Source organism: Macrosteles quadrilineatus, unplaced genomic scaffold (genome assembly GCF_028750875.1).
Source record: "Macrosteles quadrilineatus isolate MER2022 unplaced genomic scaffold, UCM_ALF_1.0 Scaffold_7__1_contigs__length_78375512, whole genome shotgun sequence".
NCBI classification, from domain to species: Eukaryota; Metazoa; Arthropoda; class Insecta; order Hemiptera; family Cicadellidae; genus Macrosteles; species Macrosteles quadrilineatus.
In genome coordinates, this window is record NW_026542600.1 from 15,547,648 (window position 1) to 15,563,211 (window position 15,564).

At 36.0% G+C, this 15,564-nt stretch overlaps 1 protein-coding gene across 1 annotated transcript in view; it reads right to left on the bottom strand.

Annotated features, from left to right (window-relative positions):
- Positions 1-15,564, bottom strand: part of LOC128997735 (endoribonuclease Dcr-1) — a 109,952-nt gene that overhangs the window by 75,812 nt on the left and 18,576 nt on the right. The window contains 2 exon segments of the mRNA XM_054423384.1: positions 248-378; positions 2,897-3,542. Of these exon segments, the coding sequence (XP_054279359.1) occupies positions 248-378; positions 2,897-3,542 (777 nt within the window).

Sequence of the window (15,564 nt, forward strand, 5' to 3'; positions counted from 1 at the left end):
ATCTTAGCACTTAGAAATTGCAGCTCCACGAAGATAAGGCGGCAATGTATGTAGTAGTGATGTGATTTTATATTAATTAACCGAATGTTTTCAGTTACGGCACAGTGTAGGCAAGTCATACAAAAGAAGACTCTAAAGGTACAGACTTTTATACCTCAGAGAAGATAATGACATTAACAGAACGGTTGAATAATACAAATCCTAAATATAAATTCTACTTACAGTACTGAATGTTATGATAACTAACCTTTTTAACACTTCTTCTTGTTTGCGATGTTCTATTTCTGCCTCCTTCTGTTCTTTGACAGGGTCCAAAACCTTGCATACAGTGAACTGTGGTGAGACGAATGAAAAATCAGGATCACATTTCTTCAATTCCTGAAAAGTTCATATGAAATCTCGAGTTAAAATTACAGAATCGTCAGTAATGCAAAATCTTCCCAGTATTAATTACAGCAGTAAATTTTACTTAGAGATAAACCTAATGCAATAGAAAGGAGGCAATAATTTCCTGTTTTGTATTGATTGTATTATTACAATGCCAATAAATCAAATATATTGTTAATGAATGATGGGGCTTTCCCCAAACGGCCCAAACATAGATGAGTGTAATCTCAGTTAGCTGTAAACTGCAGTTTAAACCAAGGATGGCATTCCCCACTGATTTGTGTTGTGTTTAGTTTAACCTGGATTCTCTTTGCAAGCAACTGTGTTGGCAACGCTGATTTGTGCCATTTTTGTGAAATGTTAGCTCTACTTTGAAGTTATCTGGTTATTTTTCTGTGTTTTGGATGTTTTGACTGTTATTTATTTAGTTTATTTTGTCTCAGTCACACAATAATGCTGACATTGAAATACACACTCGTAGGCTACTGTCAATTTAACAACTTGTGTTAAGTTCTAACTTATACTTTAGGCCCAAAGTCTTTGAAATCACTTAAAATAAAATATTAGGGAATCAAAGGCTAAACTAGTTAAGGAAAAAGAAGTAGGCCTAAATGTTTTGTTGATATTCAATGTCTAATTATATCCAAGACACCAAGACTACCTTGATGGTTCTTTTATGAGTTCAAAATCCAGCCAATTCCATTTTATTTGCAAGCAAAAATTAATATCACTACTCAATAGACTCATAAGTTACTAAAACTACAGGTACGTTAATTCTAATGCAACTGAAAATGACACAATATGACCATAAAAATAAGTTGATGGTTATAGGCCTCAACATTAATTTGTATTTCTTTCCTACTTTACATTTGCTGATTAAATCAAAACAAATTAACACTTATAATGCCTGGTTTTTTCTACAGTTGCAAGTTGGGGTCTCAATCCCGCGATCCCGGCCGATTTTTGATACCTAGAAATCCCGGGATTGGTGACTTTTAATCCCGGGATTAACGGGATTGCAAATCCTATGTTTATATTGATTTTTTTGTGAATTTGAGGACTTTTTTCTTGAGGAAAACTAATAAAAATTGTCCAATAACACCTGAAACACATATACTCTTTATTTTTAGGACGATTATACAAAATGGGATAAGTAGGCCTAATGATCTTTTTGATTGGAAAATTTAATTATCATTAAAATCAATAGGCGAACGAATGTAGGCCTAAATATATGTTTAAGTTTTTAGACGATTTGGATTTACTTTCTGTAAATGTTATTACATTAGTTAGAACTTAATTACAGTAGGCCTACAAGTTATTTTTAGTTTTACTGTTGACATTAAACGTAAACAACGCAATGCGTGTAGCAAACATAACATTGCAATCGGAAATTTAAGTATTATTTTCATTGATGCCATAAAATATAACTATTAACACACGATTATCATCTCATTACAGTATTAAGATTGCTTATATTTAGGGTCTATAGCTTTATCTTCGTATTTGGTTATAAGTGTGGTGATTAAATTTCTTACAATCTAAAATTACGTTTTTCATACACACGCTACTACATAAGCAGATGGTTTATTGTTTTACAGTATCTTATATTGTTTTATTGCTGTCAGTCAAAATAACATTTTAACGCTGCTACTCGTGATTCTTCCCATTTTATCTTTTTCTCTTAGCTATCTTTAATCTATCTATTAGCGTGACGTATCTAGGCTACGTGCGAGTGCGGTTGCTCGTGATTTTTTCAAATGTATTTATTATATTCTTTGAGTGACATATCAACATTTATACACTGTAAATAAGAAATACGGGCGATGAAAGTTCAGCGTGGTAATATTTATTTACTTAGAAAACGGAAACATTGCGCAGTGTAACACTGGTAAGGCCAGTTTAAAACATTAAAGTACTCAACGAGTAGACTTCTCGCTCATTTAAAATGGCTAAAAAGTTAAAAAATTTTATATTATATATCCCGGGATTGGCTGAGACGAATCCCGAAATCCCGGGATTGGATTGAAGGCCTGGGATTGAGACCCCTAGTTGCAAGCCTGTGGCTAACAGTTTTTTGTGAGGCCACGATACTGATCTAAAACAAATCCTATAGGCCTACTAGACATTTATCAAAACTTTAAGACATTCCATAGCAAAATACAGTATCAATCTAGCTTCTCATTCACAATTTTGTTTCAGTTGAAATTTTTGATTCATTTTAGGTTGTTTGTAAACATACAAAGATGAGAATGAAGAGTCAGCCAATGAAAGTTTAAGTTATTATTCTTCTCTCCTGGTTCAACCATAGATCGCCAGGTAACCAACTTCACCTGGAGGGTCAACTTGAACTTAGTTTAAACTGAGAAAGTATTTTTGAGAAAGTGAATCTTGGGTGTGCATCTAGAGCTAAAACCAAGATCCGAGTTGAAATAAATTTGGGGAAAGCGGCTCTAAGAATGTTAACCTCAACTCCACATATTAAATTCAGACCTTTCAAATAAGTACTTACGTTAAACAGATAGAAGAGAATTTTTGCTGTAAACGAATCTTCTACAAAAATAATAGCACACATGTTTTCAGCATCTTCTTGAGAATTAGTTTTATTGTTCCGATTTCCAGCGTTACTCCTTTTCTGGAACTTCCATCCCCTTCCTTTTCCTCTCCAGCGTCCACCCTTGAAAACTGACTCCGGTTCATCCTGATTCACTTTATTCTTGTCTTTCAATTCTGATCTACAGATTGGTCCATTATTCAGTTCTTCTGTAGAGCTTATTCCATTTGTCAACTCTTTACTCTGAGTGTCAATTTTATTGTCAACTCTTTCACTATTTATCTCTAAATTCTTTATGCTGCCTACATTATCTACACTAATAAGATCACAGTTTAGAGTCCTACTTTCAGCTTCTTTACTAACAATTGACGATTCAGCCAAGTTTTTGATATCACTGGATTCTTCGTTAGTTGTGTTTTCTTTGGTTTTAGCATTACTTTCATCACACAGCTGCTTATTTACATCATCAGAATTGGCCACATTTACATTTTCTTTTGGTTTAAAGTTCTTCACAATTTCTATTAATCTTAAAATCTTCGGTGAGGAATACTTATGAATTTTATCCTTTTCATCAATATCTTCTTGCATGGAATCAAAAAGGGCCCTGAAATCAAAGAAAATTAAGTTACCCGTAGAAAAACTGAGGATTTACAAAACCATCGGTAGACTTATCCTACTTTACCTGGCTAAAATCTTTCCACTACACATTCTTTTGAAATGATGAACAAACTAAATTGTGGAACAAATATCATACAGTGTTTGAATTGTTCTATCACGAGGTAGAATTGTACTATCACGAGGTAGAATTGTAAAGCTACTGCCTGCAGACTAAATGCAATTTTACTGAAAATATTACTGTTTCTATAAAAAAAAACTAGAACACCACAGGTGCCGAGAGATCAGAAATCATAAATCATAAATTCTTTATTGTCCTTAAGTAAAACAATTTTGCAATAGACATGGTCACATATTATGGTAACCAGTCTGACTAGATTTAAGCTAATATCACAGACAACAACAGGTAAAAATTTAAAAGTAAAAAGAAGGCTATAGACTGGGTGGAGAATATACTAAATAAACTATTAAAATATCAAAACTTAACAACTTTTATAAAAAAAAAAAACTCTTTAATGACATAAAAAGGATGTTCAAAAAACCAGTTGTATAGCCTATCTTTAAAAACCAACTCAGGCAATGCTCTTGACTCAGAGTGCAACACATTGAATACCTTGTAAAGCTCTCTGGCCTCTACTCCTCTGTAGAGGTAAAAGAAACTTACGAAAAACTTTCACCAAACAAAACTTACTTCAAAGGGGGAAAAATGTAGCTAGGGTAGAGTACTCTCTAAATGGAGGACCTCTAGGATCGTGGAATAAGTGAACACCAGTGCAGTATGATACTATGATTTAATAAGTCTAACTAAATGTGCACACATAAAATAAGGACATAATATAAAGAGTTAATAAAGAGTAAATAATTGTTACACAGCGATATAATAATAATTGAGAATAGCAAAAACACAAATACAATTGAAATTATATGATTGAATATTTACACCCTATGTTATGAGTTTATTATCTGTATAATGATATGAAATGAAATATTTCCCTTGACACTTAAATGTATTTAAAATATAAGTTGTAAACACTTGCAATGTCCTATCCTAAATCAAACCGATATTTACATACAAGTTAGTTCATCCTTCTGATATTATATACAAACTAAACAAACATTTAAAATACGTGTTTAACACCCTGATTTTTAATTATTTATACATATTTGAAATTGTCTCTTTTATTATATACACGTCTATATGTAGTCCAACTAATAGGTTTATTTAATTTGGATTCGATTTGAATCCTGTTTATTCAAACTTCAAATGGCTCTAGTTTAGGTTGACCCCTTTTAGTTTAATTAAGGGTTAATATTTATATGAACTTTAACGTAATTCTACTTCATTTACTCTAATTATATATGTTTACTTAAATTTACTTTATCTTTCTTATAGTTTATTTATTTCATTTATATATAGGTTTTGTTATATTTTATGGAGTTTTTCCCTCACATTTACGTTGTGCACACTAGGACCAAATGAGTGAAGATATTTTGACATACCACAAGACGAGGCAGTTGGGCGACAATTGAAAGGTTCCCCGGGGCGTTCCTTTGGTGCGGGCGTAGACTCCGGGGTTGCTCGCCCGGGCACAAGGGTTGATCCAAGCGTAGTCCTTCCTCTCATCGTCGGTCGCTCGTCCTGGGCCGTCCTCTTCGGGTCCTCGCTTTGGTCCTTGGTAGCGTGGTAGTGTCCTGGTGGCCTTGGGTCTTGAAGATAGCCGTGGGGTTGTTGTGTCCTCGTGGTCTCGAGTCTGGTCGGTATCTTAACAGGCGCTTCAGACTAACCTGCTAAGTCACTGTCCCTACTCGATCCGGGACTCCCGACGGTTTCTTCTTTGAAGTTCTACTTCTTCAGACCTCTCCAAGACTGATTCACAATTTTCGTCTCCAAGACCTCCTTTCCCTCCTTCAATGTTTGGTTCTTCCCCCGATGACTTCGGGAAACGCCTACCCTCCAATCATCGGTGGAATATCTCCGATCATCGTCCTCATTGGCTTCTCCCCTCATGTCCAGCCTCCAGAGGGCGTGGTGCTGACCGTAAGTAAAATAATTTCTCTATGCATGTATAATTTCTTGGAATCGATGGGAACAATATTGTTTCTCGTCGATTGTTCCCATCGGTTACAATTTCTTCTACGATGCATTCCAGATCGAAATTCAATCTATGCCTGGCTTGTTCTCAGCCAGGTCTTTGCCCATGAGAACGTGACTTTAACCTGGGATCTTGCGATCATCTTTACTTTTTATTTCTATGAGGGGTCAGCGAACGTTTTCTATTGTTCGTAAAGAGAAATAATTTAATAAATTAAATTTAAAATTTCCATATGTTTATAACCTTTAGGCCCAGCGCACACGGTGTGACTGTTTTACAACAATTGTTGCAAACCAGTTGTGTCTGAAACCAGTTTGCAACTGAAACAAAACTTCTGTCCACACACGGTGTGACTGTTTTACAACTACAGTCGCGTCTATTGTGTAATTATTGGAGTGTCAATTTAGTGCAGTTAACGTTGTTTTAAGGCCTTAAATGCGCTTACTACGTCAGACATAGACTTAGAAGACGTTATTAGCTATAATCAATACAGAAGACAGCGGTACTGAGAGAGCATTGGGTTCACCCTTATTTGAGCAAGAATGTTAGTACTAGGCTGTGTGTAGCAGCTACAGCTAGTCGGATAGGAAATTATAAACACTAAAAACACTATACGGCCGTCAAAACACCACCAAATACCACAAAAACACCCCGTGGTCTCGTGCAACTGAACTCTGCAACGCAACTGCAACGTCAGGCCTACGGTTGTATGTGACTGGTTTCAAACTTTTTTTGAAATCGCATACAACCAATTGCGTCGTGTGCGCCTCCCCACTGCAATACATTGCCGAGGTCACAAAACGGTTGCACGCGCAACTGGTTTGCAACGACAGTTTGTAAAACAGTCACACCGTTTGCGCTGGGCCTTAAGCTCATGATTATATGGTTACTGGCACATTTACTTCATCTATGGACGGAATTTCAAGTAGAGAGTTAGATCTAGTGTAATGAGAATGGAAATCTTTTCTAACATCCAAGTCTCCTAATTTTAATTTAACATCAAATAAACATACATATATGTACGGGTTAATGACAGTCAATATCCTAGTTTTGATAAACAAAGGTCTAAAATGGGCTTAGATAAGCTCATGATTTGTTTCAAGGGCTTAGATAAGCTCACGATTTGTTTCAAGGGCTTAGATAAGCTCACGATTTGTTTCAAAAAGTAATATGAAGCAAGCTTAGCAAGCACATGGTTATGTTAGCATTTAGCAGGCAAATTGACAGAATCAGACCTACCCTATTACTTTTAGAAATTATCAATCTACAGTAGAACGTCAATAATCCGGATTATTTTGGAACGGACCACATTCGGATGATCAAATTATCGGGATTACCGAAATTACATTAAAAAAGAGCTAACACACTCGCTGACTAAACAAGTTTTTAAAAATTGTATATTTTCTATTATAGAGTACGTATATTTTCTATGTATAGTAAAGCATCTAAAAGAGATGAATTTGAAACATTTTAATGTTTAAGCACAGTAGAACTTTGATAAACCAGGAGGCGGATCAAGCTTGGTCAACAGATATCCCTAAAATAACGTTACGTAACCTCATTATCCAACAAAATTTTTAAAATTGCATAGTAACACGTTGAGTGCGGGGGACGGGAATTCTCGTTCCGCCGTTCTTGCACCACTGGCGCGGGGCTGGAAATGTCGTCCTCCTCCCATAACAACAGCCATGCTTCAGTGTGAGCTCAGTACATCGATCTCCATTACAGTCTAACCTTGATATAACGAACCTCGATATAACGAATTCCTTGATATAACGAATGTTTTTTAATCCCCTAGAACTCTCCATAAGACACAATGTATATTTTACCTCTACATAACGAACAAACCATAACAACGACCTTGATTTAACAAATTTTTCGTGATTTTGGCTAAAATAAGACACCTCAATATAACAAATTTATCATTGTCAGAACCTCTACATTGCTAATTTAACCTCTGCATAACGAATTGTCTACGTCTTTCCCTCGATATAACAAATCCCCCACCCAATTATTGTTTTGGGAAAATCTGTTTCTTTATCAAATGAAATGGAAAGGTCACGTCATCGCTTGCGCTAACATTCGTCTGCTCCGTTTTACATCTTTGTCTGCTGTCGCTGCGCGCGCTATGTTGCAACTGAGAACTGAGAACTGATTTCATTCACTGAGGACTGATGACGACGAAATGTTTAGTCAGCTCTGATTGGGCGATATGGGATAACTATGGTGAATTGTACAATTTTTGGATAAAGAGAAACCTAAGAAAGAATATAAAAACAAAACCAAAGAGAAATAATAGCAACATCGTTATTTTAACATTCCTTTTACGAGTGTTTTTATTATCCTTAAGTTGGCTATGATTATACACTTTTATAATGACTTATCTAATAATTTATTGTTTTCAATACGATTTGTTTCAACTAGCAACACCAATGCTATAGTTAATGATTATTATTGACATTCCTCTTTTGTGATAAATCAGTACTGTACTGTAAAGCACGGGTCACACTAGGCTGTTCGCCAGCCGATGGTGATCAGCAGCTGGCACCAGCATCTCCGGCTCACCAATCCAGGCTGAGTCAGCTCAGTGTCAGCTGCGAATTTTGTGGTCACATTAAGCTGACAGTCGCGGCTTCTTTCAATTCGCCGCTGATGCCAGCCTAGTGTGACCCGTGCTTAAGTAGCCTACCGGCCTATCGCGAGCAGTAGCTTACAAAACTTTCTACTGTTTTGTTTTGTTCTATACATGGTTTATGACTACGCAATACAGTGTTTGGCTAGGTTTTAGGAGGGTTAGAACAAGCTGTGATTTTAAACTTACAGTTTTTAACTGTACCAAGGTCAATGCCATTGTCATGATTGCGCAATATTCAAGATCCCTCCCCTTTATTATGCCGGATAATTTAGGTTCTACTGTACAACGTAAACACTGTACTGTAAAGTATTGTAGCCTATGCTACTTTAATTGTGCTGTATTTTAATGAGGTCAAATCCCGACCTATATTGACCGACGCTGGTTCTGAACCTCGACTTAGCGAAATTCCTGCAAACCTAACCTCTATATAACGAACCTCGTTTTAACGAAATCCTTGATATAACGAATTTTCAGTTTGGTCCCTTCAGATTTGTTATACTGAGGTTGGACTGTACTACAAATGGGGGGTGCTATGTGCTGGGTTTTTGGTCCAGCCGCCCGGCTCTCCCCCCACCACCTAACGTCTGAGGTGTCTCTTACAAATTACTTCTAAAACGTGCTATATCTCTGTTTACAGTTGGTTGGTTTTCAATTAATTTACATAGTAGTAATCTCCATGAAACTGCGGAGGAGATCATGGTATGGATTTTTTATGCCAAAATGTTTCGGTTGTAGATTATATTCTATACTATACTAAACAGGGTTTGTTGCTGTCACTTTTTTAATTTATAAATCTGTTATCTTCGCTAATGATTAATTAGTTTAATTTAGCATACACACTTATTGTTGTATAGGAGTCTGAAGTTAGGTTATTCAGATTTAACAGGAGTTAATTATTTAACTAATAAAATAGGCTACTATCAGCAAACTTGACCATTGTCATATTTATTCCGATTAACCCTTTTACCGCCACGGGCCGATTAGATCGGCCTTACGATATGTTGTGAAGACCGCCAAGGGCCGATCTCATCGGCCTAAACATTGTATTCGAAGTCCGCCACGGGCCGATCTCATCGGCTCTGCAATGTCGAGCGAACCCCGCCACCGGCCGATCAGATCGGCTCGGCGTATTTTTGATATTGCGCTGTTATTTTTACTAATATACTCGTAAACTTCATATTACTATAAAACCTAAGGACCATTCTAGTTGGTTCCGCAGCGTAAATTATCTAAAGCTTTTATTATAGTATCCCAACAACACAAATGACATCGATCAAGTGGGCCGTGCCATGAGCAGACTGGCGATTGGCGCCACGCAGTCTGTCGCGGCTTTTACTGGCGCCAAACAGTCTGCAATGAGGTTTTGTTTACTATTACATGTTGTGATGTTAGTTTACTTTATTTAGTGCGGAAAACATTATTTAGAGTCTAGTTTTGTGTACGTTTTTGGTGTAAAATGAGTAAAAGACCGTGTCCGCCGTCACCACTTAGTGAAAACGCTATAGTAAACGAAATTCTAGCAAGTGGATACGACGTCGCTAGTGACGATGGTGAGGTGAACTCATTAGATGACCTGTCCTCTTCCTCAGATGAAATCTTTGACGACACAGACGAGGACCCAACCTACGATCCAGCTGAAAGACCCAATCCTTTTAGATTTTTAACAGATAGGAATAGGCCTAGGGTTTTAGATTTAGATATAAATGCTCCAGGGCCTTCAACCAGAGAAACGGTTGTACAACATAATTTCAACCAAACTGATGTTCACGAGCCTACTGTGAGTTATAGTAGTTCTGATGATAGCGATCCTGATGATCCCCCAATGCCCAGACCTAATAATACTCCACAAATGCTTAACGGACACGTAAATCGGGAACCGAGGGGCAGACGTAGTCAGGGGAGGGGTCGTGTTCGAAGGCCCCAGCCTGTAGGGCCCAGGAATAATCACGATTCTGACAGTAGTGAATGGGAGGAGGTTGAAGACGGTAACGATCATGAATTTCCCGCAACTTTCAACTTTGCTGAGTTGTCTGGACCAAAACACTGTCCACCCCGTAACTCACGTCCTTTGTCATATTTTTATTTGTTCTTTACAAATGTCTTACTAAACACTTTTGTTTTGGAAACTAACAAATATGCAAACGAATTTTTAAGGTCTCAACAAGGCAACCTGTCCCCTAAAAGCCGCCTAAGATCCTGGGTAAATGTTACACTAGAGGAGATGAAAGGATTTATTGCTGTGATCTTAAACATGGGCGTCATTCGAAAACCAACAATAGAATCGTACTGGTTTACCGCATCATCATCAAGTACCCCATGGTTTAGTAAGATGTTTAGCCGGAACAGGTTTGAAATTTTGCTCAAGTTCTTCCACATTGTTGACAAAAACACCTTACCAAAGCTTGGGGACCCAAACTACGACCCATGTGGTCGGTTTCAGTGTTTAATAGACCATTGTAACAGAGTTTTCCGAACGCATTTCACACCATATGAAAAACTATCAATTGACGAATCTTTGGTGGGAACTAAAAAGAGGATCTCATTAACGCAGTACATCCCAAAAAAAAACACCATAAATGGGGTATCAAACTTTGGGTCCTTTGTGACGCCGACACCAAGTACTGCTACCAATTTTATTGTTACAAGGGGGCCAGATATGAAACTGAACGGGCTAGGATTGACCAGTTTGGGTTAGGATACACTGTCGTTGTAAAACTCCTAGAAATGGCCAACTTGTTACATAAGGGCTTCCACATGTTTTTGGACAATTTTTTCGTAACGAAAAAACTTGCAAGATACCTTTTTTCAAACTCAACTAATGTAACTGGCACAGTTCGAATTGATCGCAAAGGAATCCCCAATCAATTGCGTGGGAAATACCCAGTTGGGAAAAAGGTATACGTACGGAAAGGACCCCTTTTGCTAATGGCCTACAGAGAAAAGGCAACAAACAAATCTCAGTTTATTGTCCTTTCAACTAAATCAGTGGCAAGAAATGTACGATACACAATCCGTAGAAGTGGGAGGATATTAATAAAGAACAAACCCCAAATTGTACATGAGTATAATCATGGCATGGGCGGCATTGATGGAACAGACCAGATGCTTTATACTTACCTTGACGAAAGACGATGCATGAAGCACTGGAAAAAGGTGATTTTTAACATTTTCGGCCGAATGATGCTAAATGCATACGTCCTATATAAATTGAATACTGACAGACCAGTGGACCGCCTGCAGTTCCAAATTGCAGTAATCGACCAATTAGCTGAAGAATGGCTCTCTGTTAAAAATGCTGGGGTAAATTTAGGCGGGGGTGGTGATGGACCTATGAATAAGAAAGGATTTGGGGTAGAAAGGCTCGATGGTGCAAAGGAGAAGATATGTTCGGTCTGTAGCGGGAAGAACGACCCAGAAGGGAAGAGAAGGCGTAGCAAAACGGTGTGTGTGAACTGCAAAGCCGGATGTCACGTGGCTTGCCTCCCACGCCACAAGTGTAAACCGTAAACAAAAACAAAACACCGTGTTGTAAATATGTGTAAATATTATATAAAAGTGTTATTTTTAACTATTGTATATTTTTAATGTTTTGACTGTGTAACCAAAAACTAATTTTCTGTGCACATTGGATCATTGGGACAGCAGCAATAAAGGTAGGCTTACGATATAACTTTATTTTTTAATGTTTTTTCTGGGTTACAGTTACAAGTAATTGTTATAAACAGTGTTTTTTATATGTAATTTAATTTAAATGTTATTTTGAACACTAATAATTGCACTGTAAGAACCTAAATGGTATTATTGTCACCCAACAATACGAAACTACCAATGTTTTACAAAATTCAAGTTTTGTCAAAAATAAACAAGTTTTTCTTTTTCTGTTATATTTTTTTTATTTGTAAATATTTTGGCTTAAAATTTTAACTGTACTCTCATAAGATAATAAGGTTTAAGAAAAGTTATAGTTATTGTGTGGAAACATAATACAAATGTTCGTTTTAAAATTTTAAAATCAAAATTTTATATAAATATTTTTTAAATTTTAGATTTTTCTTACAGTAACAATAAAAAAACAATGTATATGGTTTACAAATTATACATAGACATAAAGAACAAATAAATACGAACAAAATAAAAAAAAGATCATAGCTCTAGCTATTGTTTCAGCTGAGTTATGACCGTTTTAACAGATGTCATCAAATCAGTCGATTTTACAGCGGCGGTTTTTAGGCGTCGCGCCAGCTGACGGGTCGGCGACCTTCGCGCGGTCAGCTGACTTAGCGCTCGGCGGCCTTCACGCGCAATGTTGCATTCGTCCGTGGCGGTAAAAGGGTTAAGTACCAAACAAGCATTATAAGGCTTAGAATAGGTTATGGAAAAAACGTGTTTTATACAAATAAAACCATTTAATCATAAAAAATGTATTTTGTTATAATACTAATTTAAGAAATAGTTCTAGTGATTTTTTAAGTATTAATTTAAGTAGTTTTTGCCCAAGGCCAGTAGAGCTTAGATTTTTGTTGAGAGTTTTAAATTTTGCCTTTTGGTGTGGATTTATTTTAAAGAATAGACATTCAATAACTTTGATCAAAACTTCAAGTGGGGGTTCCCCCAGCTGGACTACATCTTCATGACCTCTGAAAATAGTTTTGGAATTCTTCTGGCCTGCCATGTTTACAACAGGATCAACAAAATGTTTCCTTTGTAATATTATTATTAAAATTATAATGGAAAACCTAACTAATTTGGATTAATCTTATGAAGGGTAAAACAAACCTCCCATATTGACGTTCCGGTTTTTCTGTAACCTATTTTTTATTCCGTTTTTAATAAAATGATTCACATAGTGCATTCAAATTAATTCATTCAAAAAAGCCATTTCTTTATTCTAACTAATATTTTATTCCATTTAAACTTTTAAAACCCATTTGGCATTAACTCAATTTTAATTCTCCTGAATAAGGATTTATTTTTGGTACAGAGTGGTTTGAATTTAGTAAATAAAGTGAATTCAAACAATTGTAACAAAAATGGTGTTTCAAAATTAAAAGGTAACAATAAAATAAGTTAGATCCTTTTCTTGTTTTAAGAATGTTACAATGAGGTTTTAAATGACCCTAAACTATATCAAAACTTCCGTAATTTCATGACAAGTGCAACGGTGAACCCCGCATTTGAATCGAGCAAGTATCAACAAAGATACAACAGTTTTTATCAATAAAAAAACACGTTTGTCCCAAATAAAGGGTGTGGGCAAGGTCCACGCGTTAGGTGGTGGAGGAGCGCCAGACCGATACAAGTGTATTTCTGAGCACTAGGAGCTCAGCCATGCACGGGGAACATTGTGTCTGATTGCCGCGTATTGTGCCAGTTTTATGCTTCAATCCAGTATATTATCGGTGGAAGGTATTGTTCCAAATTTAGTGTAGTGTGGGGTTTTGGGCTTGGGATTTGTGAAATGGAATAAAATAATGATAACCATTACTGTAGTAAAAGGGGATAACAGGCAGTGCAGTAATCACCGGGGGATATCGCTCCTTTCAGTGTCAGGGAAAGTGTATTCCAGAATCAAGACTTAGAAGGCAGATGGAATACAAAATGGAAGAGTTTCAAAGTGGGTTCAGACCCAACAGATATACACAGGATTTAAAATTCACAATGCACATCCTCAGTGATAAGACTGTTTGGTATTTATTCTGTATAGGTGCCTCCAAACAAATTTTTAATTTTGATATCCTACTTTATAGTTTTTTACCTCCTGAATCCAAATATACCATTATTTTTCACCGCTGATGAATATTTCTCAAGATATCGCCGTAGAAACATACTTAACATTACAATAAACAAGATAGGATGGATAACATTTCAAGTGATTCTGTAGTCAAATAACTTAATGTTCACTATAATAGGAATTTTGTCACATTATGGAGATATAGATTGACTGGTGGACTAATTACATGTAGAAAAAACACTCCAAATTACTATTTCAAAAATGCAATTTGAAGTGTTTTTCTCAGGATTTTAATTTTACAAAAACAGTCTGCAGGCAACATAAACTAACAACTCGATACATTATAACCTAAACTTTACCTTCCTAATCTAACCTACCTTCAAAAGACTTAATGCAGTCACCAATTCACATAAAGCACGACCTATCACCCTGACATGCCTTTTCTGGCATCAAAAGGAGTTTGCTTACACATTCTAGAGGTTTGGTTAGGTTATGTTATGTTAGAATAGCACCATTTTATCATGTAATTTCTAAACGGCGAAATATAAATTAATAAATCATTAATAAGGATAAAATACTGGTAACATTAATACATTATTAACTTATTGGTCTTAGAAAGTGTAAGTGTAACTTTATCAGGTGATTTTCATATTGCAGAATCAGAGTTAGCTAATTTGTCACTTCCATTTGCTTGACTATGATTGAAAACAATCAGCTGGTTGGTTTACTTAACACATAGGCCTAGTTCATTCCACTTGTAAATCCTAGCTTGTTTATTGTAATGTTGTATATTATTACGGCGATATCTTGAGAAATATTCATCAGCTGTGAAAAATAATGGTATATTTGGATTCAGGAGGTAAAAAACTATAAAGTAGGATATCAAAATTAAAAATTCATTTGGAGGCACCTATACGGAATAATTACCGACTGTTTTTAAACCTAGCCTTATTAATTCAGTTCTCCAAATTGAAAAGATTCACTTCACAGTATTATTTACTTATGTTACAGTATTGTTTTGTTACTTTACAGTACAAGTTTGGAACAATGAGGTCCAAGAATTGAGAGAAAATAAGTAAAATTGTAATACTTAGAACGTCAACAAAGCCTTACATTGGAACCTCGATAACAAGACCCTTGATAACAAGTAAACCATGTTAACAAGTGTTCATTTTTAAACCCCCAACAATTTATTCTACCCCTAATCACATGTTATTAAAAACCTTGATAAGAAATCAAACTTGATAACAAGTCTAAGTCTTATTTAATAATACCCATGAGAGTCTTGTTAACGAGGTTTTACTGTATCAGCATTATAGGACCCCTATTATACATGTATACTCAATGTTACTAGTAAAATAGAAGTAATTAGTGAAGACTTAAACCAGAAACAAGGAAGTCAAAAGTTGTTAAAAGGACTGACTGAGGACTAAGTACATTTCTATCCATCAACCAGTTTCTATGTGTGCTACCGACAATTTATTACACATACTTTCGTTAAATGTTGTATTTTTTTTTTAAATAAATACTTGAGTTTAACGGGAGCTAAGTG